Source organism: Chelon labrosus (genome assembly GCF_963514085.1).
Source record: "Chelon labrosus genome assembly, chromosome: 9".
Taxonomy (NCBI): Eukaryota; Metazoa; Chordata; class Actinopteri; order Mugiliformes; family Mugilidae; genus Chelon; species Chelon labrosus.
The window spans coordinates 3,255,138-3,280,929 of NC_140359.1; the positions used below are offsets into that span (position 1 = coordinate 3,255,138).

At 39.5% G+C, this 25,792-nt stretch overlaps 1 protein-coding gene across 1 annotated transcript; it reads right to left on the reverse strand.

Annotated features, from left to right (window-relative positions):
• Positions 1 to 33: 33 nt before the first annotated feature.
• LOC311493164 (uncharacterized protein) lies at positions 34 to 25,717 on the reverse strand (the record flags this gene model as incomplete). Its single annotated transcript, XM_084551725.1, has 37 exons — positions 34 to 2,414; positions 3,766 to 3,951; positions 4,076 to 4,156; positions 6,442 to 6,548; positions 6,978 to 7,143; positions 7,765 to 7,827; positions 7,954 to 8,007; positions 8,090 to 8,107; positions 8,203 to 8,256; positions 11,042 to 11,095; positions 11,204 to 11,257; positions 12,282 to 12,335; positions 12,443 to 12,496; positions 12,603 to 12,656; positions 12,735 to 12,788; positions 12,947 to 13,000; positions 13,119 to 13,172; positions 13,992 to 14,045; positions 14,196 to 14,303; positions 14,576 to 14,629; positions 14,717 to 14,770; positions 15,038 to 15,091; positions 16,882 to 16,989; positions 17,209 to 17,262; positions 18,082 to 18,189; positions 18,332 to 18,385; positions 18,484 to 18,537; positions 18,653 to 18,706; positions 18,829 to 18,936; positions 19,859 to 19,903; positions 19,992 to 20,036; positions 20,147 to 20,200; positions 23,956 to 24,000; positions 24,139 to 24,192; positions 24,292 to 24,336; positions 24,426 to 24,479; positions 25,652 to 25,717. 37 exons carry the CDS (start codon positions 25,715 to 25,717, stop codon positions 2,256 to 2,258), a joined length of 2,592 nt encoding a protein of 863 aa, XP_084407851.1. The 3' UTR covers positions 34 to 2,255.
• Positions 25,718 to 25,792: the final 75 nt, after the last annotated feature.

Here is a 25,792-nt window from a genome sequence, read left to right on the forward strand (position 1 = left end):
TTTTGCCAGTTTTTCCAACTTTAATTTACCCGATTAAGATTAAAATGTTATCCACAAAATGTACAGTAAATTATTCTATATTCCATTTTTGTCAAATTTATAGATATTTGTGTGATGTGCACTCACCAATTCAGAAAATAAATTCAGAAACACAGTCCTTGCTCAGTCCATAATTGCCTGAGCAAGGACTCGAAGCAGTTTTTTTCTACCAAAAAGCAAAAAAGGTTGTATAAAGGATTTTTTTTTTTTTAGTATATTGCAATTAATGCCCGAGGTATCAAAACAACACAACATGAAACAACAATTCTGGGTGGAAATGGTTATTTTGTTCAAAGTTCCTATAGCCTTCTGTTTTAATAGATTTTTTTTCTGACTTTTATTTCAAATGTCAGGCTTCACATGGTTAAGTTAAAGTTCTACCACAGTGGAGAAATATTCCGAAGCAAATATATGTAGTGTCACAAATATGTGGCTTTAAATATACTGATGGTGCTAAATAGTGAGATGTGCTGTCATAAGTGCTTTTACAGTTATCAAAATGACAAGGGGTTAAGATTAATTTTAACACAAAAAAACACACACAAAAAAATCCACATAAATATATTTCATTTATGATAGAGTGCCATACAGTATTAATTGTAACATCTAGCAACATACAGTTGTAGCATTGGGGTAGAACCTCTAATCCTGCAGAGTATCTACTAAGCTGTATAAAGTACTAAAAAGCAAACCCCATTGTTGGCACATTTAGCTGCCAAAAACACAGATATAACAGAGCTAAAATGGAGTGAATATTAGAGTTGTATTCATTCCGATGCTCAACAGGCAATTTTTACTTCAGCCACTTCATAAGGTAATGATATGGCCGCGCTATGTTTTCAGTGACTGGAGCCTGAATTTATGTGTAGCATCAGTTAAATTCTACAAAACATTAACATTTTGAAACCATACAGAAACTCAAGAGCTTGTAACAGAAGATGGAGATGTTTGGAGATAACTGCAGTACTTATATACATAGCCATAATGACCAATAAACAAGTTTAAAAATTATCTACATCAGTCATATGATGTATTTAATACTCAATAATTAGATCGGACACATAGATTAAATATTCATTAAACCGTTTGGGAAATGTCCTTATACACCATCAAGTACTGTTGGTTGGCCTGCAAGAACAAAAACAGGAAAAGAGACAGAAGTTTGTGCTCATTTTGTCTGTATCAGGTAAGCAATTGGTGAACTTGGTGTTTAGACAAATAAAACTGTTAACTAATGATATAATCACCATATTGAAATCAACAAAGTGAGTCCTGTGAAAAATCCACTGGATCTTACTATGAAGTCAGGAGATGAGTGCTAAAATGCAGAGCTCAGTTTTGAGAAATTAAAAAGCCTTAACAAAAACATAGACAGATTATGTCAGAAAGTACTGCAAAATTAACTCCCATCAGTTTTGGACTTCTCACAAGATTCCTTTCTGTGAGATAAATAATTGTAGTAAGCATCTGAAAACATGACAATGTGCAAGGATTCTGTAAACATTTTGAAGAGAACAAGAAAATTATCTGGGGGTCCTGTTCTTCAAACATGGATTAAAAGATAAAAATACTGGCTTGCCAAATCTTTGATAGGACCCCTGATCAATTCCCAACGGAGAGACTCCAGACTTTCTGGTGGGTTACGTCCATGCCCATGAGTTGTCCCTACATCACCAAACTCCCAGTGCTACCTCGGTTGTTAGTTGAACACAATGACAAACACAAAATGTACCTGAATCAATATTAAAAGATAAATGTATATTGAGTTTACATAAATAAGCAGGTTTCAAAAACACACATTCACGCAAACAAAATGTATAAAATATAGTTTGTGTCAAGAACTTCAGATTCAAAATATCCCTGGTCTAAAAAGTAGGCAAGACAAATGTCACTCCGTACAAAGGAAACCTTCAGAAAGGGAGGGTAATGCTTCCTCCTAGAGAATATTCCACTCACTTGTCTTTGTCACGTGTCTTTTGTCCTGAATTAGTTATTGTTGACCCAGGATGCGCTTAGTCAGCAGCAAAGTTGAGTAAGACGTCCAAAAGAAATTGGCTGGTCAACGTGAAACAGTTGGACAACTCGGAATAAGAAATCACAGCCAATTTAAAAATAATGCCATGCTCTAAAAATAGTATAAAAGTGCTAGAACATGGTTTGTCTCTCCAGGTTTTAATAGCGGAGAATGCAGTCATGCTAAGGAATGGGGGCTATTCCTAGCTGAAGCATGCTGGCCCTATTATGAAGCCAAACTCCTGGGTTACTTCTTCATTTCCAAACACGGCCAGGTCCCTGAGAGGCAGCAGCTGGAGATCCTCACTTTCAAAATGAAAAATAGATTCCCGGTCCAGGTCCAGGTCCAGGTCCTCCGAGCGCTGTGGAAGAGAAAACTGTTTATTGCAAAATACACAGGGAAGAATAGTTTATTATTTTTCTTTGTGTATCTACTGAGGTAAGAACATCTCTAGAATACAGGAGAAGAAGAGACTTCCATACTTCTCAGGTAGTTTAACTCTTGTTGAGTGACCTGCTCATGTTCTTTGAGGATTGGGGCTTTACCTCATCAGTTTAGAAAGCTCTTACACTTACACTCTTCCCATCTAGTCTTGGTGCAGGATGGTCATTTTTTGTCATAATATCCTTTAGAGGAGTCATGACTGGTGACTGAGGCAAGATGTTCACTCCAGAACGGTGTGACTTGACAACATGGCATGCTAAGGAAAACTCTTCCCGGATCTTCTTCCATGGAGCCTATTTTCATTCCAAAGCCTTGTAAGCTGTGATGAGTCAACACACCTTTATCCTGGAGGTCAGCTTTTGTGCGTTTTGTTCTTTTTTGTGGTTTTATCATCAGTGTTCAGCTTTTGGTTCCGTCTGCGGTCAGTTTTTCTGTTGTGGCCACATCCAGGGACTTGGTCTTAAATAATATTAGAAGAACGAAACTCACAGGAAGATTGTTTAAAGATGCCCTTGGAGGTGTTGACCATACTTAGCCATAATAATTCTTATCTCCCTAGACAGCCTTCAGAAAAATTAGTTCCTCTGATGGCAAGTGAAGACAAAGTCTGGTTGAAGTATCACTGTAGCTATCAATCAATCAGAAGATCTCTGTAGAAAAAGCAAGAAATAGCTTTAACTCGTGAAGGTTCTCAGTCATCCAGGTCATGGTACAGCCAAATAAGCTGAAAGAAAGGCAACTGGACTCGTAGGGTTTCTTGAAGACTTTTCATCCAAGTATCTTCTTCAGTTCTATCAGACTGGTGGGGAGATGGGTTTTAACCCCGTGTTGCAGAGTGTCGCAAATTCGCGACGCACTGTTTCTGCTCAGACTGCAGTCGAAATAACGCATGTAATGCTCCAATGTCAGTTTGTGCAAATTCAAAAAATACCTAGGAACCTTTTGCAAGCACTAGTTTCTCGCAGGACCGGTCAGAGTGGTAAGCAAAAACACAATTAATTTCTTTATATAACTGAAAAATCTATTCAGACGTCAAGGGGTTAAATAGGAACATCTCTGGGTAAGTTAAGGTTTGCCTCTGCTATAACACTACTTAAGATTTAGGTCTGTTTCAGTTTGTATTTTAAGTGAATAAAGATACTAGCTATTATATGAAATACATCAAAACTATACAATGACAAAAGTGCAGTTGCCCTTGTTTCAACTTTGTTTTTTGGATATACTATTACCTGGATCACTGGGAACCTTTACAGACATATTTCGCTTACCACACAGTCCCGCAGTGCCCCCAGGTAACTCTGCCTCCGAGTGTCAGCCAGGAACTTGACTTCCCTCTCGTGGTGGCTCTGTGTATGTCCTGGCTGGCAGGAGTAAGTGATGGTCTGAGTGGAGATTCTGCTGTTGAGCCGCAGAAACCTCATCTGCACCACATCTGTTCCACCTGGATACTCAAACTGAATTGATGAAAAGGGTTTGAGATGTAATTCAGAGAAATAAATCAGAGGAATTCATCTCGGGTGAAAAAAATAAAAAATAAATAAAAAATGAAGAAGAAGAATATTTGGATGAGACACTCACCTGGAAGCCATCTTTCTCGGTGCTCAACCACTGAAATGACAAATTGGTGCCAGAATCCTTCAGCCACGCTTTTACTGGAACCTGCAGGTGGTCATTAAGATAAACATTTAAATACAGTGAGGTTTACCAATCGATGAATATGTAAATATAGAACTTAATCTTGAATCCCATTCATATTGAACCATCTGTGGAAGGTGGTAATCTTATTTGTCTTGAATCTTGATAAAACGCTGAACATTAGCTTCATGGTTCATAGCTGAGCAGAACAGAAAAATCTCTGTTGCCACGTCGTACTTTAAAGTTCATCCTATTTACTAGAGTAGTGAAGAATAATTCAATTGTATTAGAATCTTTGGATGGTAATGACAGTTTCAGGTGTCAGTCAGGTTCTTGGTACCTTTTTTTTTCGTGTTGAGTGACCTTTGAGGTGTCTATTGTCAAGAACTGATGGATGATTCTGGTCAACTGGACAAATCTTTTCATATAGTCACCCTGTTAAAATAATCGCCTAACTCATTTTTTCAAGTTTTTCAGGAAACACAAAAATGCAAATCTGCTTAAGGCACACACTTGGCATAGGCCACTATCTTAAAGGGGTAAAATCACATGATCTGATCAACTGAGGATGTAGGCAATTTTACCATAGGTGGCCGGCGTCATGAGGAAATAATTTATGCAAAAAAAACAATTTTGACAAAAAATGACTTAGGCGATTATTTTAAAGGTGCCATGTGTAAGAATTGAGGCAAAAATATCCAAAAAATGAGCTACACGCATCAAAAGAATGAGAAGAAATAAGGGCGAGGTATAGTGCTGCAGAGATATCAACCTGAATTAGCATGCTAAATTACTAGCTACAGCCCGACAGGTGTCGTAATACCAGTTTCGGCCATGGGAGGCGGTATGCGGGCAACATAACCACCAGCCAAACTGCAATACACGAATAACTCGCACGGCTTGTGGGCGTACTTGAACCTGATGTCAATCGTGTGGAAAGTACAGCCCACTACTAGGCCTACATTTCAGTTCAGGGAAGAGAGCGGAAGAATGGCTGAAGCCCTTGGCAAGAGACCCTTACCACCACCACAACCACCCGCTGCAGGGAAAAAACCGCGCTCGGAAGCACAAATTAAATCGGATAAAGAAAGGAACAGAACCCCAGTGAATATTGGCACTGCTTTCCAGACAGACAACTGATGGACATGAAAGAAATGAGGTTCGACTCCGAACTTGCAACATTTCTTTTGGATTGGTAAGTAAGATGCTGTTAGTATTTCGCTAGAAGTTTGTTTGATATGTTTGTGTAGTTTTTCGGGAAGTTATAACATAAAAATGTTTCGAAGGCTGTTCGGTAAACGTGCTAATGTTAGCGATGGCTAACCGTAGCTGTTAGCGTTTGATAGTTAGCTCTACCCACAGATCCGATCCGGTTTTCACCTGTTAGGCTATCTACCAAGCTGATGCTAAAATGTAACATTAGCTAAGAAGCTTGAAATGTCTTCGATGATAATGAACCCCAAATGGACGCACGAAACTTAACGGAAAACATTGCAAGGTGTAATGAGACCGAATGTTTTTGGTGACTAATGATAACTTACTTAATTGCTAGAAGAGGTATTGCTAATGAAAATCAAACTTGATATACATAAAAGATCATTATAGGTCCCGTGAGAATCAGTAGTTTGGCTGGCGGTTATGTTGCCCGCATACCGCCTCCCATGGCCGAAACTGGTATTACGACACTTGGATATTTTTACCTCAATTCTTACACATGGCACCTTTAACAGTGTGACGATATTTACCTCACCTTGGACTGTTCTACACTCAAGTCATTCATTTAAGAAAGATATATTCTATACATTGGAGTCCATTGGGAGAAACTGCATTGTTTGCCTGTAATCATTTGCTTAAACTTAAAGGATATACTCAACAGAAGCCATATACAACACTGTTAATGTCACAATGACAGGAAATAGGAAAATAAGCAACATTAAAGCCACATTTATGTGGAAACAAAGTGGATGAATAGAATCGGTTCGATTTTCACTGTGAGTAAGTCCTTGTATTTATACAGCGCTTTTCTACCAACTGGCACTCAGCGTGCTTTACAATCACAATGACACATCTACCCATTCACTCACACATCAGTGCCAAGCACTGGGAGCAACTGGGGGTTTAGTGTCTTGCTCAGTGACATGTGGTCCATGTGGTACGAGTGATTAGACCACTAACCCTCTGGTTCATTGACACCCCACTCTACCTACTGTTCCACAGCCGCTCACTGTGTTGTATTTAAAATTAGTATCATCTTTAAGAGCTGCGAGTTACACTTCAAAGAGTGTTTGTCAGATGTGTGGTGCTGATACCTGAGGCTGGAGCGGGGACAGACAGGTCTTTGGCTCTGTTGTAAAGTCACAATATACTTGAAAGGCATCAGCTGGGCTGCCCTGGTTAGGATCAATGTAATACATCCCTGAGAGCAGAAGTATTTTAAAATTAGTTTTCAAAATTGACAACACAGCACTACAACAGCTTATGGCTACCACCCTGAGATATACACAGTATCTTTAAAACAAGATGTAAGTGTCTGCTAGAGGTCAAAATGCTGACAAATCTATTTATGTGGTTTATTAAGCTGTGTGCATGTATGACCAAACTGAGAACAGATTTTCTAAGACTTCTATTTGTTTTATACTTTTCCATTTATAACAACAGAGCACTATATCATGACAAAAACCTTTTCACCATACCAATGTATGGCCTATGTAAAATAGGATGGCATCACGGAGGATACACTGCAGTAGCCTGCCAATAAACATAATGGTTCTTCTGTTCTACAAGTCACAGTATAATCCAGCTTTCCTTCAGATACATAAATGAATGGTCCCTTTGTCCATCTCACCATTAGTGGAGTCGGGATGAGCAAGCCACAGCTCCAGACATGTAGTCGCTGGGTGGACTTTGCTGCCGTCTGGTGGATTTATGAACCAGCGTAAATCATTCTGAAGGGAGCCCAAAAGAGTCTGGACCAAGACGTAATTGGGTCTGTCTGACATGTACATCAGCTCCTGGGCAAATTAAGAGGCATCATCAATACACGTGGATGAAATTATATAATACAGAACAAAACACAAGGAGCAAATTGAAAGGGAACCCAAGAATAGTTTTGTCATAGGCAAGGAATGCAGGGCCCAAATGCAGACACAGCAGGAGACAGGAACAGGAACCAAAAGAATATTGAATGGCACTTAATCTGTACATAACAAAAAGCAGTGCAATGACTAGGCGGGGCACAACACAAACATTTCTGCAAAGGTAAATGGTAAATGGCCTTGCTTTTATATAGCGCTTTTCTACCTATTGGTACTCAAAGCGCTTTACAGTCACAGACACATCTACCCATTCGCTCACACAAGCACTCACACATTCACACACCAGTGCCACGCACTGGGAGCAACTGGGGGTTCAGTGTCTTGCTCAAGGACACTTCGGCATGTGGCACATTCCGGGGATCGAACCGCTAACCCTCTGGTTCGTGGACAACCCGCTCTACCTACTGAGCCACAGCCTACTGAGCCACAGCCGAAGAAAGGTGTGCAGCATTCACAAGAAAAAGTAGAATAGGTGAGGAAGCAATGCTTGTGCACATGCACAACTCACAATGACTTGAAGCCGACAGTCATACTTACCTTCAGTTGAGTCATTGTGAGGTTCAACGAGGCTCCTGGGGGCCCAGGTGGGCCAGGAGGACCCTGACAAACAAGAATGTAACAAAATGAATACAGATGTTCCTGATGTGTGGTGTCTCACTAAATATATTATGCCTTTGTCCGTTGCACTGTATTGTACACTGTTTACACATGATAACATATGCTCACAGGTAGGCCTTTCTTCCCCATGCGGCCTGGTGGTCCTGTGAAGCCCTGGAGTCCCTGATGATCATAAAATGCTACTAATTACAAAAAATATCAAATCTATTTTTTATTAGAGTTTTCAGAAAATCAATTTACCCACCTTATGTCCGAACAAACCCTAAAGAAAGAGAATCAGATAACCAGATGTAAGGAGTCATATTAATTCTCTCCATTATCAGATTAGTTATTACATCAGTACTGAAGGTGACTTACAGGCAGCCCAGGCAGGCCGGGAGCGCCTCGACTACCTGGTGGGCCAATATCCCCCTGCGGAAAGAGTCAAGACTACTGTAAGATTATTAGTGCAGAATAACTTTATTTGTGGATGGAAAAAATGTGAAAACCAACTGTGTGGAGCTATTCATGAAAAAGACTGCTCCACTGTGCTACTAGAGGTCAAAAACTCCACAGGCGACCTTAAAGAGGTAACCAGGAATTTTGTCAAGACTGGTTAGTTGGACTTAAGGTTTAAAGTTGAGGTTTTCTGTATCTCGAGACATGTTGGTGTCATTTTGGAACACTGAGAGTTCACCTCAGCCTGTGTACGTAACAATCCCAATTTAATTAATCAAACGTCAAAAAGAAGACCATTGTGGTATTGACTTATTTGAACACATTCTGTTCCTAAGTTTTAGTTTTTCTCTGTTTTCCTCGTTTCCCATTTTATTTTGAAATGGTATTTCAAGTTTGGTTTTAGACTCCAAAATGTTAAAGTAAATGTATCTTCTGTCCTTATCTGTCCTTTAACTAAAGGAGAAAGCAGTCATTATTTTAATGATATGAAACCAGACGTTTTAACAGGTGAAGAAGAAGACGATGAAGAAAAACTTTTTTGTTGGTCAAAATGGAGCACGGACATCAGTGAGTACAGTTTTCTTCACCATCAAAAGGCACTCAGAAACTGGGGGAAACTCTGACAGGAAGAGGTCTGGCAGACCCAAAGCCACAACTGAATCAGAGGACAAGTTTCTGAGAGTTAACAGCTTGCGTGATAGGCGGCTCACAGGACAACAGCTTCAAGCACAGCTTAATAGTGGTCGTAGTAAGCAAGTCTCAGCTTCAACTGTGAGGAGAAGACTTCGAGCTGCAGGTTTAACAGGACGAGTTGCAGCAAGAAAGCCATTGCTAAGATGTCAGAATAAGACAAAGAGGCTCACCTGGGCCATGAAACACCACCATTGGGCTACTGAAGACTGGAAGAAGGTATTATGGACTGATGAATCAAAATTTCAAATCTTCCGTTCATCACGCAGGATCTTTGTACGCCGTCGAGTAGGTGAGAGGATGGTTCCACAGTGTGTGACATCAACTGTCAAACATGGAGGAGGAAGTGTGATGGTCTGGGGCTGTTTTACTGGATCCAGGGTCAGTGACTTGTACAGAGTGAGAGGCACCCTGAACCAAAAACGGCTACCACAGCATTCTGCAGCGCCATGCAATAACCTCTGGTATGCGCCTAGTTGGTCAGAGGTTCATCCTACAGCAAGATAATGACCCAAAACACAAGTCCAAGCTATGCCAGAACTACCTCAGGAAAAAAGAACAAGATGGTAAGCTTGAAAACATGGAGTGGCCAGCACAGTCTCCAGACTTGAACCCCATCGAGCTAGTTTGGGATGAACTGGACAGAAGAGTGAAAGCCAAGCAACCTACAAGTGCCACACATTTATGGGAACTTCTACAACTTGGGAAGAACTTTCTGAAGAATATTTGATTTCTATTGTAGAAAGAATGCCACGAGTGTGTTCAGCTGTTATATCTGCCAAAGGTGGCTACTTTGATGAGTCAAAAGTTTAGAATACATTTTGGTCTATAAATTGATTCCATGATTTCTTTTTCAACTCAAATTGCGTATTTGTTCTATGCTTTCATTTCAGAGTGCAATGAGACACTAAACTGAATAATTTTCAGTAAAAAAATGGAAAAAGTGTGGTGTTCTAAAACTTTTGACCAGTAGTGTATGCCATCTGAATTTATCTCTGTGCAATTGTTTTCTGAATATAGAGATGTAAACACTAGGTTTTTACTCAAGAAACATCAGAAAACGTTGTGCTGAGCCCTGAACATGCTCAGGGTTCCCACTCCTGACCTGAAATTATTTTCCAGGACTTTTCCAGGACATTTTCAGCTGCTACAGAGACAAGTTATCATGTCATACACCAATACATTCCCCGCTCATTCTTTGGAATGATACTACTGACACTGGCACTTTTCAATTTACCGTAGTCCCGAGTTTTGTCTCTAAGCGCGGGGTCTGAAAAGTCACTAAAGCCAGAAACTCTCTGCTAAAGCTAGCGACAAAATCAAATTTGATTTGCTGGTAGTGTCACGTGGGGCGCTGCACTGGCTAGAGGCAGAGAAGCTCTGTGCCTTATGTTGCCCAGAAGACATCCATGCGCATAACTTTTAACCCGTTTGCATTCAGGATAAATAATTTTCCAGGATAACTTAATAATTTCCAGGACATTTGACCTTTTTTCTCATTTTCCATATGTTTTCCATGACTGGAAAATTGGTCAATCATTTTCCAGGTTTTCCAGGTTTTCCAGGACGCGTGGGAACCCTGATGCTGTCGTAGTGATCATGCCTGTGAGAGTGGTGTACAACGGTTCCAGATGTAGAAAGGTTTCTTTTTTTTTTTTTGGATTTAAAAATAAATCTCAAATAACAGCTGCTTTCCAGTTTTTGTTTCCGGTTTAAAGCAAACTTGAAATAACAAAAAAAATGCAATGGTCTCACTTGTGTCTAGTTCCCTTTTTAGTTTTCAGTGAACACCAGTTTATTATTACAACCACAAGAGGCTGAACAGTGCAGGTTCAATGACACAAATACACAACTGGAACACACTTTTATTAGAAGGACTCCCTGGTTTTAATTGGGTTTGATTTTGTGGTTTACTGTTTTGTTTTTGTAATATTTGATGTGGCTGTTTCTAATATTGATTTGAAAAGTTTGAAAGAAAAACCCTGCATTACATAACAGTATTCTTCCGTGAGGAGAATGGAGGTGAACTACAGTATGTTTGATGATGTGACACACAGTGTTACTTCACCTGCTCTCCTTTTTCACCAGTTCTTCCAGGCTTGCCAGCAGAGCCTCGAATACCCTGAAAGAACAGTATGACGTGCAGAAAAACTTAGTACACATGCATGACGTAGTATGTCTAAAATTTAGGAAAGCTTACCCGATATACTATACTGATACTTAGGCTCACCTTTAATCCTTGTTTACCAGGAGGACCAGGTGGTCCTGTGAATCCAGGCTCCCCCTGCATAATGGGAAATGTAGAAAGTCTCTTAAAAACATGGGTGGACAACTTACACACAGGTGGAAAAATGACATCAGCCAGTTTGTTTCTTATTGATTTGCTTTCCAGTTTCTTGTGGATATGCAGCTGTAGGCTGATGATGCAGTGTTTTAAGTTCAAGTCCAAAAAACCAAACTAAAGCAAAGGCAGCGGGGGTTTTCTTAAGGATGTTTCACCATTCTCCAGTTGGTGGAGAGTTTAGGGTTGTATTAGGAACATCTGTTGAAGTCTTCAGTGTTTTGATGACAACAATAATCACATACTTTGTCGCTACATTAGCTCTATCAGTGGTGTCAAACTCAATCAGAGAGGAGACCAAAATTAAGAACTTACTCCAAATCACAGGCCAACCAGAATGGATATTTATTTAAAATGAGACCCAATGTGACGCATTGTGAGATTAATAATCGACAGTATGGTTTCTTAGCGTTATCTGTATGTTGTATGAATTTGCTGTTATCGACACTTTGAACTTACGCCAGAATAAAATGAGACTAGTGAGGCTAATGTGGTGGTTACTATACGGTGGAGAGTGGAGCTAACTACATGCTAAGTTAGCATGCTAATGTCGTCTTAAACATGCTGCTGTTATTTGGCTAACAGTCACTTTCATTGTCTCTGTACGTTAGCATATATGTTAACCGACTGGTGTTTAGCTGCAGTGGTGTTGTCATTTATATTTTAGTAAGTTTTCTGTTTGCTGCGTGTGCTACCGTGGAACAGTAGGCTAAACGATTTAGCCCGGCAACCATGAGACTCTTTGTTTGTTTATAAAGCTGGGAGGGAGAGCTGATTGACGTACCCACCTGATGCCAAACGGACGCACGCAAAACACCTGCGGGTCACTTCTGATAGATATAAAATATTGTCTTATGGGCCGGATACAATTATCCTGCGGGCCTTGAGTTTGCTATATGAAATGTGCTTGCGGCTCTCAAACACTGTCCCAGATAAATTAAAAAACATGAACAGTCTAAAGGCCTACCTTAAAGCCAGGTCCTCCCATTTCACCTTTTTGCCCACGTGAGCCTGCATCACCCTAATGGGGATGAATAAAATAGTGAACCGGTGTGACAGATAAAAGATGACAAAGATGGGATATGGCACAATAGCTATGGAAAATCTAATCAGGCTAAAACAACTCACATATGTACCGTGTCGCCCCGGAGGACCAAGTGGACCAACATCTCCCACCTTCCCCTGCGTGACCAGAGAAAAACCAAGACTTCATTCAGTGCAATCCGCTGACTTCCCTAAAGTCTTTATAAAAGCTGACAACTAAAATGAAAAATTCAGCCTCGCTCACTTTTTCTCCTCGCATCCCTCTTATGCCTCTGCCTCCTGCTTTCCCTCTTATCCCCTTTATAAAGGACAAAGAAGAAAATAGTGTCAAATATGATGAGGAGTTTACACTTACATCAGATGTCAGGCTTCTTACCCTCTTTCCAGTGCGTCCAATCTTTCCTGGACGTCCACTTTTGCCATCATTGCCCTGAAATTCAGAGAAGTCAGGTTTATCAATTGACCAGATTTTCAGTGTAATTAAAGGAATCCAGTTCCACAAAGTGACCCGGTCTCTCTACTGTGACTGATGCTCAGCTTGTTGATGTCTATGTCTGCAGTACATACTATGCAGAGGATGGAGCTAACCTTTTCACCTTTTTGTCCTTTCCTTCCCTCCAGCCCACGACTACCTTTTGATCCCTGAAAAAGAATGAATGAATGAATATGATAAGCCTTATCAAAAGAGAAAAGAAGAATAAGGTATGCTGCCTTAAGTGTGTATGATATTAATGTATATAGTTTAAGAGGCTGATTTGACCTGAGGTCCTGGAGCGCCAACAGGACCTGAAAGTCCCATCTCACCCTCATCGCCCTAGAGAATAGGAACAAAGGGGCATTTTAGGGTTGCAAAACACTGACATTAAATGCATCATTTGATAATATTAGTGTGTTGATATCATTGACCCTTTTATTCCCCTAAATTACTTGTTGCATATTCACTGAGGAAGGGCTCACTCTGGCCAAATCCAACGCAGTGCAAAACACAGTGTAGAATACAGTGCGTAGTCTGTAGGAGACTGCCATGATGACATTGGGGTCATTTTACAGAGTATTCACATTGACCTGTATGAACTCTGATTTGTAGTATTTTCACAAATAAAATTTAGAAATATAGGATTTTCTCTGACTTAATTGTGGATAAGCGAAGGTGAAGGATTAACTAAAGCAGCTTTTAAAGAGAAGTGTTTTTCTTCCTGTAGCCTGTTTCAATTTGATCCTGAGTAAATACAGAATTTTCCTTATTTCCTCAATTAACTGAGCTGCCACAGTTTTTTTTTCATCTGTTCACAGTCCTGTTTGTTCATCATATGGGTCACTATCGGGGACCTCCAGGAATAGCATTCAAATAACATATTAACACCATTTAGTTTTTTTGTAATAAGAGAAGTGCATTAATCAGACCTTGTTTTATTATATTTATTTGCTACAAAGTTACTTTTTGACTATAAAACAATGATGAACAGTTAACAGTGATAAAGGCATTTGTTGAGAATGTCTTAAAGTCTTAATGTCACATATTTTGTTGTAGGTTGTAGGACTATTCAATTGCATGCAGAGCTATTCTTTTCTTTGTCGCTTCAATCATGCCCCATAATGAAATCCCATTGGAGTGTTGCCACGCTGCTCTTACCTGAGGTCCTGCTAATCCAGGAGGACCTTTATTTCCTGGGACACCATCAGGACCCTACAAACAAAAATGTAAACCTATATTCAATCAGCACCTATGGTTGTTTTTTCCATCCAACAATCAGTCAAAGCACTGCATGCAGAGCTATTGCTCAAGCTTCCTATGGAAGTCCTTCACAGAGTAAGCAGTCATCAAAGTCATTCTCACCACCTCTCCTGGTTCCCCTTTTGTTCCAGTCTCTCCTCTCAACCCCTCAGGTCCAGAAAACCCCTTTGGACCAGTATTACCTGGTCTGCCTCTGAGCCCCACGATCCCCTTCAGCACAAAAAAATATAACAATATACAGTACATGATATTTTCTTGAGTTGGGTTCAATGCAAAATTTTTCTTCACAAAGCAAATATTATTCATGTTGGAATTGCAAGCTCAGATTATTGGAAATAATTTCAGAAATAAAATATATATTTTGTATATGTAAAAAAATAATAATAATAATAACAATAAATATATAAATTAATTACTTATTTCACCAAGTGTTAGAAGACACTAGAATTGCAGCCTTGCAACTCTACGCTTTACCCACTTACCACTGGTCCACTCTTTCCCATGTCACCTTTTGTGCCCGGGCTTCCTGCCATTCCCTGCAAGTTGAGAGAGCACATTGTGAAGTAAAATAAAAAGCTAGCCCTGGTAGATGTTTCCCGTTGCAGCTGCGTGGCGCTCTGTACCTTTGGACCTTGGTTCCCTGACTTCCCAGTCAAACCAGGAGGACCTTTGTCTCCCTAGGTCAAAGATAAGAGAAATACACGATTACTCAAAAAGTAATCATTAGAAATGATTCAAATTAAAGGATAGGTTTATCTTTTTTTCATAAGATTTCTGTCTGCTCCCCAATGAGTATTTTGATGACAAAAGGGTGGCTACAATGTCAATATGCAATGTGAATATTATACTGGCGCATATCTTTAAAAATCCAAACATGTCCTTGTACACCAAGCAGGAGTTTTTTGAGAGCAGTATTTAACAGAATATACTGTGAGATTGTCTACCTTCAGCCCTGGTGGCCCATCAGTTCCTGGAACCCCAAAAATACCTGGAAAACCCTAAAGATGAAAGAGTGATATATTTACAGCAGTTAGCAGTTAACAAGAGCTGCTGCAACAGTAATTAATAGTTGTCTTCTTAGTTATTTCACTATGTTCTGAGGTTAAGACATAATTCTGAAGTGATACAATTCTCAGCAATCTACACTTAAAGCAATAAGGACAAGTTTTATATTTTTCACAGTCCAAAAACTATAGTCTTGTATTTGCAAATGTTTTTAGACCTATCGCAAAGCTTTTGTTAAGGCAGTTTGCCAATTTTCCTAGGAAATTTTTTCGCCTCCATAAACTGAGATGTCCAGTTTAGTCCACAGATGCTTCATGAGGTTACAGTCTAGGTGTGTTCAGCTGCATTCATCCTTCCCCCAGATCTAACAACTCTACCTGTCCTTGCTGAGAAGCACCTCCCCAGCATGATGCTGCCACTACCGTGTATCCAAAAAACGCTGAAACAAAAGCAACTGGACTTGTGCAGTCTCTTGAAGATGTTTTGACAGTCATCCAAGTGTATCTTGATCCTGTTTTCCTTCCCCAATAAATGGTACTCCAACAACCTATTCAGCCAGAGAATCCAGTCTCATAACAGTTTCTTCCAACTACAGCTGAGTATCTGGTCATTAACAGACAATAGTTGTGCAAGTTTCTGATGGACAAAACCCACAGATGTTCTTATTTAAACCCCATCTCCCCACCAGTCTTTCGGTGTAATGTGTTCAAGAATCCCTACAAGTTTTGGATGTACCATGACCTGGACGACTAAAAACCCTTATATACAAATTGCCAGATAACGAGCAGCACATGCTGACACAGAGACTGCCGTAATCTTAAAAACATTCAAACTTTAGAATTTTTCTTTTTACTTTTGTCTGATCTGTCTCATAGTATGTTCTCACAGATGTTGACAGAGAGAACCTTGGTTTTTGTTGCTTGTTTTTTGTCCTAAAATACAGTGTGAACTTCGGGATCTTTTCCAGTATGTTCAGTCGATTCAGTTTGCTTCAGGTGGACTCAACTCAAGTTCTAGACTCATCTCACTGATGATTAATGAACAAATATACCTGTCCATAATTAGGCAATCAGTTGGAATACTGTTTTAATGAAGTGTAGATTAGAAAATGCATATTTTATTCTTTAATAATGACATCTACGACACAAAGTGAACCAAAAGTGATGGGGTTTGAACACTTCCTGGAACAACCACGAGTACAACAAATTTAAGACTATGAGCCTTTAATGTAATGAAAAAAACGTACCCGTAGTCCTAATAAGCCTGATGGTCCAGCTTTTCCAATGATCCCCTCTGGACCCTGAAAATAAATATGCATGGTGATGATAAAGACACTACCTGTTCACATCTGAAATGAATAGTCCTCTTGGGTTATCTAGTCACAAGTGGACAGTCCCTGGTAGAACAGTTCATTGTCTCTAGTCTCTCTAGTGAACACTTGTGATTGAGTCTCAGTTCCAAGATATATATGCAAAAAATAAATAAATTCAATTTTGTGTATCATTTGTTAAGCATTAACAAGATTAGTAATGTCACAGCTGCAAAGAGTCTGCTGTGAAACGGAAAAGCCTCTTGAAAACACTTGAAAAATATTTTGACTAATATGTTTTGACCAACAGACTAATAACAGCAGACTAATCACTCTACAAATGAAAAACAAGACCTTTACTGTGATTCACGATCACACTGCTAATAATACATGTCCACTTGTGATCAGATCTCCCAAGGACCCGTGGTTGTAGAACCAGGGTTTACCAGGGCCACAGACACATGACTCATTTACCGTTAAACCTTCATAACCCTTTTCTCCTTTAGACCCTCTCTGTCCTCGTATGCCTTGGACTCCTCTAGGCCCAAGTGATCCCGAAAGACCACCACTTCCCATGTCTCCCTGTGAAAACATGTCATGATTTACTGAGAATGAACAGCCAGAAAAGTTACTGCAATCAAAAGAAGCTCCATGAGTTCCATTTAGATTATTATGTAACCTCTAAAACCCGCTGGTTTCAACTTCAAGGGAGGGAATTCACATAAATGGAGGTTGTGAATTAAACAAAAAACAACTATGTATCCCTAGTTAGCCAAAACATGCCTATGGGATGGAAATTACCTTTGCCCCTTTAATACCCGGATTCCCAGGAACGCCAGGTTCCCCACTATCTCCCTGCAAAAAGACAAATAAGACAAATAAAATAGACACAAAATATATATATAATAATAATAATAATAATAATAATACTGGTAGCAAACATACCACAAAAATTGTGGTTGAATATAATGATTTGACATTTATCGACTATTTAGCAATCAATTAGTTGTTTAAGTCATTTCTCTATTTCTTGGACCCTTAACATTATAATAAATGAATTATACTGAGGATTTAGATCAGGGGTGCCCACACTTTTTTGGCTTGTGAGCTACTTTTACAATGACCAAGTCAAAGTGATCTACCCGTGTATATATATATATATAGTCACATTAATTGTCATATTAATTGTTGCTACAGTGTTAAAAGCTCTATCCATCTTTGTTTTTATTTTTATCAAAAAAATTGGTGTACTGTCTCTTTAAGAAAGACGGCAGTCTTAGTTGTTGTTGAAGTTGTGCGTGGCTGTAGATGTGTGCCGCTGAACTGAGGGCATGTTGCAAATATCAAGTAAAAATAAATAAAGATGAATGTTTGTCTTTCTGTTTGTTTTGGAGGTGCAACGGATAAATGTTTTAGACTAACATCTATTTTTCAATGCCACGCGATCTACCCGCACTACCTTTGATCGTCGATCACGATCGACGTAATGAGCACCCCTGATTTAGACAGTTGCTTAGAAGTGACATAGAGTAGTATGCTAGCAGGACAGCTATTTTTCCTCATAAAATGCATTACAAAAAAAATTAACCGTGAAAGAACGATGGAGAAAATCATCATGTGATTTAGGTGAAGCCTTTTAATAAATTGGTTGCATTGAATGATAATATATCTAACCTCTTTTCCCCTCTGCCCAGGCTCACCCTGCAGTCCTTGTGAGCCCTGAGGTCCTGGCTCTCCGTTTAATCCCCTGGGCCCTGGTTGTCCCTTAGGGCCCGGAGCTCCCTGTTTAAGGAAGGTGCAGTGTACTATGGTGATGTAGACGTTCACTACAAGATGGAACATCTGCTGCCTTTTTACAGTGGAAACATATACAGTAATAATATATTTATTCTGTGTGCTTTTTTAAAACAATAATGTCACAGACCTGGTCACCTTTTGCTCCACGTTTCCCTTCTTCACCAGCAGGACCTGGAGGACCCTGATATAACAAGCACAAGCCTTTCACTAACAACATACACATGGAATTTCACTAAGCTCCATTCAGCTGGTGGTAGTGTCATCAGTGAGCTGACTGACCTGCTGTCCATCCAGACCTGGAGCGCCAATCTCCCCAGCAGGACCCATTACTCCCTAACACAATAAATAACATGCCTTAATACTGGTTAAGGTTCCTTGGCTTGCACCCATTTTATTATTCATTGTTTTTAAGCTTGAAAACCACAAAATTTAGAGAAAAGAAATTTACCTGCAGGCCTTTCTCTCCAGCCTGACCCACCAGCCCAACAATCCCTGGTGTTCCCTGAAGAATAGAAAGAAACTGATCATTCACTGAGAACATGTGTGATCTATATGTGCATTAGAGCAGCACCATGGTTTTATATTAATATGGAATGGAGAGAAAGCTGAAAAGTACCCACTCACTGGAATTCCTTTAGGTCCAGCTGACCCTGTTGGACCTGGAGGCCCCTGGCTCCCATGTGGACCAGGGCTCCCCATGCCACCCATTGGTCCTCTCTGGCCTGGAGGGCCCTGAAGCCATTTAGAATGAAAAGGGAAACAACACGATTGAGTAATATAAATCATCGAGCGTAGCTGTTCAATGCATTTTACATGTAACGCTAAGTGTAAGAATTTGTTTACTGGTGCACCCACTTTCTCTTAACCTTAATTTCTTCTACTTTTTTTTAAACTTATAATAAAAGGGTACAAAGAAATAAAGAAGTGAAACAATGGCCTCATCTATTCTGCTAATAATCTGTATCACTGTATCAACAGCCAGATCAGGACATTAATGCCTCAGTCTGAACAAACTGACCCAATGAGAAGCAACCTTCAAGCAGATTGAGTGGGATGGTGAAAACCTTTGATAACAGTAAGTAAATAAGTAAGTAAATTTAATTTATAAAGCACATTTAAACACAGCATAGACTGACCAAAGTGCTGTACAGGGGATAACAAGGATTAAAACAAATAATACAGAAAAACACATTGGACCATTAGTCATAAAAACATAATTAAAAGGAACCACATAAACAGGAATTTATTATCTCACTCGCTAAGAACCAGTTTGGAATAAATCCATTCTTTCTGAGCATTTCTCAGTCCATGTGGGGCAAATATCAGGTGAGGAGTTTTCAGGAGGGACGGATAACATGGATGTAGCAAAACAACTAGTTCTTTAAATAAGATAAAATGAGCAGGAATACATGTGGGCAGCAATGTTGGAAATGTGGGTCCATCTTGGTCTAAGAAAAAAAATCTTCTGTTGTATTTCTTGCAGTGCAGCTTGACCATAACAGTTATATATGACTCATGTTTTCCAGCATGTAAACACACATATCATATGATCAGAGCATTTTATTTAGTGTTCCCGTAAATACTTCAGCTTAAATCTCTGGTCTGAATGATGCCAGTCCGGTTGTAGACATATTGTAACCGTAGCAATACTCACAGTCAGTCCCTGCATCCCTTTGGGCCCAAGCTCTCCCTGACGGCCCTGAAAGAAATGAAGTGAAAATAATGGTTAAGGATGTTTGCGCAACACATTTGTTATTGCGTCTAGGCTTGACCAGGCAGGTTCTCACCTGTGCTCCCCTCAGCCCTCTCTCTCCAGGAGGTCCCTGCGGACCCTGAGAAGACAATCAAAAATCACTTCTGCTGTAACGGTTAAAATGGAGTGATAAGTGGGCATGTGTGGGTTTGCTGGCAGAATACATCGAGGTTCATCAAACACACTCACCGGGGGTCCAGTCTTTCCTGATATTCCAGGAGGACCCCTGACACCAGCGTCTCCCTGCAAAACAGTTAACAGAAACCACTGCAGCAACATTTCAGAATGATTCAACCAGACAAAAACACTGATGCAGTGGTTAGGACTGAGGAAGTTATCCGAGGAAGTTTCTGCAGACTTTGTGTGTGGAGTATGCATGACACTACCTCCACTACCACTACTTACCCAATCAATAAAGTATCTGTCCATCTACTAAATTCTCTATAGGTGTGAAGGTTAAAGGGAATAGTCGTCTTCACATGTCTTATCCTGGCGACGGACTGATGAACTCAATTATCACGTGGCTGGCAGACTGATGACTCTAGGATTCTACAATTATATTTTTTTGAAGCCACAATTGTTTCATGCCTATCTGAAAACAAATTCATTATGTTTGCTGGTGGACCAGTGGTGAGAGAACCTTTGGGACAGGTGTATTCCTCACTATGTCTATGGTGGAGGTGCCTTGTGGAAGCCCCTAAAACTGCTCCCTGGGCGCCTTGCACGGCTGCCCACTGCTCCAAGTCTGCTCTCTTGGATGGGTTAAATGAAGAGAACAAATTCCATGGATTCCATTACATATATACGTTGTGAAAAATAAGCTGATTTAAGAAACGCCAAGGGATTCTAAATTGTCTGCAGGTGTGCATGTGAGTGTGAATGGTTGTCTGTCTCTCTGTGTTAGCCCTGAGATAGACTGGAGACCTGTCCAGGGTGTACCCCGCCTCTCGTCCTCTCTCTCTGATTAACTAGTTCTGCCAAGCATGCTGAATCGGCTGAAAAGTCACCGATTCAGCATGCTTAAACTAGTTGGCATTAGTTGGATCCCTGTCTCGTGCCAACTAGAGTGGGACAAACCAGAAAAACATGGGCCACAGCCCCAGACCTTTGTCTTTATGCTTCAAGAAATGTATTCATTCTGATACAGGTGCCTTACCCTTTGCCCCATGTGACCTGGCCTCCCAGTTGGGCCCAATGCTCCAGGGTAACCCTGAGGAGGAGTAGAAATGTTTTATATTCATATGTAACTCATGAATGACAATCAAAAAAAATAGTATACAACACATAAGGTTGACACAGCAAAACCACAGAATTCAGCCATGTCCCAAATGTATTCTACATAGCTCTTATTAGTTACGGATCAAATCAAAGATTCTCAAATCACACAGTTTGAACACTAAATACCACTGAGTTTTGAGTCTGTGGCAGATGTACACTATTTTCCCGCAATGCAATGCACAAAGGGAACAGAGGTGCTGATCAAAGCTGGAAAATAGATTAAAATAAATGGATGGATGGTGAAAATAAGGTTAAATTTGATAACAATATTAAAATATTAAAATCTATTTGTGGGCTTTCTGACATCACAGGTACACAACTGCTATTACCTGTTAGTGTAAATTCATGAAGTATGTCAATGTTCTTGGAAACAGCAGACTATGATGAATATAATATGCAGTGCACACTATATGAACACTGTAGAGACCTAATACTGAGAGTATGGCTTTAGGATGCAGCCATTATCTTTCTTATTCTACACATTGCAGGAACACACTTTAATATGTCCCCTAGATAGTTTTTGAAAGCATTTAAGAGTAACTATGGATTTTTTTTGCTGTCAGAATAAAGGTTGATTGGTTTTGTCTATATGTTTTTTATTACACATGAAATAATGGGGGATTATTTACTGCTATTGCTTTACATGGACAGTGTATAACTTTCGGATGCAGAATATAGATATAATATTTCATAACAATCACTTACATACATGCCCACTGGGCCCTGGGGCCCTATCAACCCTGGTTTCCCTGTGAAGCCCTAAAAAAAAATATTAAAATAAATTAGTCACGTATTCATCACAAAAACCAAGTACCAATTCAAAGTTGAGCGGATTAATTCTAAGTTACAAAAATATTATTTTGTCTGGGAAGATAAAACACTATAACTATTTTCACTTGAAAATGTACATGGATTTCACATTGTTATTTGTTTCTGTTCCACATACAGTTTATAGATGGGTTTCAAATGCAATCCCATGGGTTTGGTATGGAATTTGTGTGTGTGTGTTTCATATGGAAATTGAACCACATGAAACCATGAATCCATGTGTTTCCCATGTTTAACACTTGTTTTTCACATATGCCCAAATGAACATGTTGTCATGAGTGATTTGCAAATTCATGTGGTTTTTCTGTGAGCGTTGATGTGATCATCGCTTAATAAAAGCAATGAACGAAAAACAAGATCGTTTTATATATCACAAACACAAGTTTATTAAAAATATTCTTATTATCTATTCTAATAAACATTGTGACATGCTCACCTTTTCCCCAGTTGCCCCAGGGATCCCGTCTTGACCTGGCTTTCCTGGAGGACCCTGTATATCACAAACTACTCATTTCACGCTGTTAAGAACTTTAAATGAGACAACTGGTTTTGGATTAGAAAGTAAAGAGTTAGCCTACCGGAGACCCTGGAGAACCTGCCTGACCACGATCACCAGCCACGCCTGGCAATCCCTTCATGTAAACAGAGAAACCTACGTTCAACAATAATACACAGCACGATGGTATCTTTGATTCACTGTGGTGGTTCCACTCTACTGCTATAACATGCTAATTTTCATCGCTCATATGGTCATTTATAGTATTTTATACGGAAAATGCTCTGTCACAAGTTTGTAAAGGATTTTTGAAAGAGCTCACTCCGATACCTACTAAGACACAGACAAACACAGAGCTAAGTAGAAGAGTGAACCTCATGGTCATACGGTCATATCTGATCAAGTCATAGGATTTTCTGATAGGCACCACCCACAGATGTTCCTTTTTAAACCCCAACTCCCCTCGCCTTTTAGAGCTGAAGAGGCTAGTTGTCTAAAAGGAACCCTACAAGTCCAGTTGTTTCCTTTGATATCTGTTCTTTAATCTATCTTATTCTAGTTTTAGCTAATTTTCTGTTAAAATTATTTTGTTATATCTTGCCTTAATGATTTTTTTTGGTGAATCACTTTGTTTTTCCTAGTCGTCATCAATTGTCTTCATTCTCAAAGTGTAATTCCCTTGATTGTATGCTGAGAAGAAGGTGCTCCTTTGATCAGCATTTATGTGACCCATAAAAGGCACGCAATTCATCTTTAAAAATGTTTTGTGGAGGATTTTCTGCCGTAATTTTGGTCCGTTCTGAAGAGGGAAATGTTTACTTGTTCGTTACCGTCACCTACAAAAGTGTACATTGCGATTAAGCCTTTGGAAAGGATCAATTTGAATTTTTGTTAGCAAAACTGACTTCTATCAATTCTATCCGGGTCCAAGTGGTGCTAATTCCAGAGAACCTCAGAACCTCAAAACAGCAGTGGAAGATAGCAATAGGGTGTATCAGTTTCTAATTCTCTGGGAAAATGGAAGAGGGTTAGTGTTTGAGAATGCTTTTTCCTCTGATCATCTGCAGAGAACTCTAAATGAAACTGCTAAAATGTTGGTGTATTTTCTTCTAATTTTTGTGGCCAGTCTAAATAAATGTCCTTCGTTTCTGAAAAAGCAATATCTGCATGCTGGTCAGTCCTTCTTTCCATACCACCTCCCATTTTCAAGGGTGACACTAGTTGAAAGGTGCAACACAAATGCATTTTCCTTACCTTCTAGGAAACCATTGGAAACAAAGTTTTGTAAAAAACAAAAAACAAAAAAAAAAACATTTAAAATTAAAATTTTACATTGACCATTGAAACAACGGAACCGATCGAAACTTTATCCAAATTATGAAAATGAACAACTCACTCTGTGTCCTCTAGGGCCAGGAGAGCCAACAGGACCAGGAACACCCTGCCCATAAGACAAATCACATTACATACGTATTACAACATTTAAGGCAAAATGCTGAGATGGCTCGATGGAGCTGAATCATAGTAAGAAGCAGAGCAAAAACAGAATCATATGAGATTAAAGTTAAAAAATGGGAACCTGTGTACCAGGCTTTCCTTCTGGTCCCTCAATCCCAACTGGGCCTCTAAAACCCTGCAACAGTGGACACAAACAAATTCACAAGTATGTCTTACTGTTTTTACAGGTAACTCTCATGATGAGCTACTTTATTATTTGTTTATGTTTTTTTACCGCCATGCCAGGTGGACCATACACGCCAGGGATTCCTGTGCGACCCTGTAAGTGGATATACATTTGAAAGATTGTCAAAAACTTACGAAAACTTTTCTGAGGTTGATTTATTCTGCCGTCCAGATAACAGTTACCTTTGGTCCTTTGAGGCCTAACTTCCCTTTTTGTCCTGGGGTGCCTCTGTTGCCCTTAAATATGAACAAACACAGACATTGGCAAAATCTCTTACATTACCTTTAGCCATTTAAAACATACAGTATGTGAATCAAGTTACACTAATACCATACCTTTAATTTAAAAAGTACAACATACACTCACTTGCCACTTCATTAGGTACAGTAGTGACAATGAATACTGTATATATATTACATATAACAGTCAAGCACGATATCTTAGCATAAAGGTTAAAGAAACTTGGAGTGCTAATTTCATTTTGGAGGCTCTAGTTTGTAGTACTATTGAATTGTACAGTGTTGTACTGACACATCTATTTTTCATTTACTATTTCTTTCCCTCAAGTGAAACTGATACAACTTGATCAGAAGAATCCAACAAATCAGGGGAGGAACCTCAGCTCTCACGCTGATCTCTTTTTTACAGCCCCAGCAGCACAAGTTGTGGTTTTTGTTGTGGCGATTTATTTCTTGTGTTTGCTAGGTCTTTTATTTTTGGCCTTATTTATTTGTGGGCTGACCTGAGTGGTTTTTACTGTTTTTGTCAGGTCAGCCCACAAAGTTCAGATTTATTTTTTTGTGGTTGTTAATAAATCAACTTCTGTTTGCATTGGACCTCCTTGTTGAGAGTCTGTTGCAGGGGGTTGTAACAGAAAATCTTTAGTGTTTCATTCCATCCAGTTTAACAGCACCACAAACTACATCCTCCAAAATGATCATCCAGTTGAACGACCACCTTTCACACACTGCTTCAACTTAAGCTGAACACGTTCTCCTCATGTTCAGCTTTCTAACAGACACCAGGAAGTTATATGAAATTTGGTAGAACTGGAGATTGGTAGCATAAATATACACCTAAAAAGCAGTGGAAATGATGAAGCAGCAAGTAATTGTTTCCACTCAAAGTTGGCATTCTTAGGATTATTCTGGATATATTTCCAGTGACAAAATCTGTCCCTACAGGTTTAACTATTCACTTTACAATTCAAGTACACTTACACTGCATGCCTGCCTGTTTTTTTTATTATGTGGCAGCATTGATAGATGTAGCCTTTGCAGAATTTCAAAAGCTTTGTCATCTTTAGCTGATGCCAGTACAACTAATGTCCCTGTGGATAATCAGCTGTGATTGATGCGGTTCTGGTTTATTAGCTTTACTTGACCAGGCAGCAATAAAAGCCTCTGACCTTTGGCCCCTGCTTCCCAACCACTCCTTGGATACCAGCCTCCCCTTCTTCACCCTGAGGAGACATAGCATTGAACCATGTTAGATTTATGGCACGTGAAATACTCTTATGCAACACAAAGATATACAGTATAAACACAAA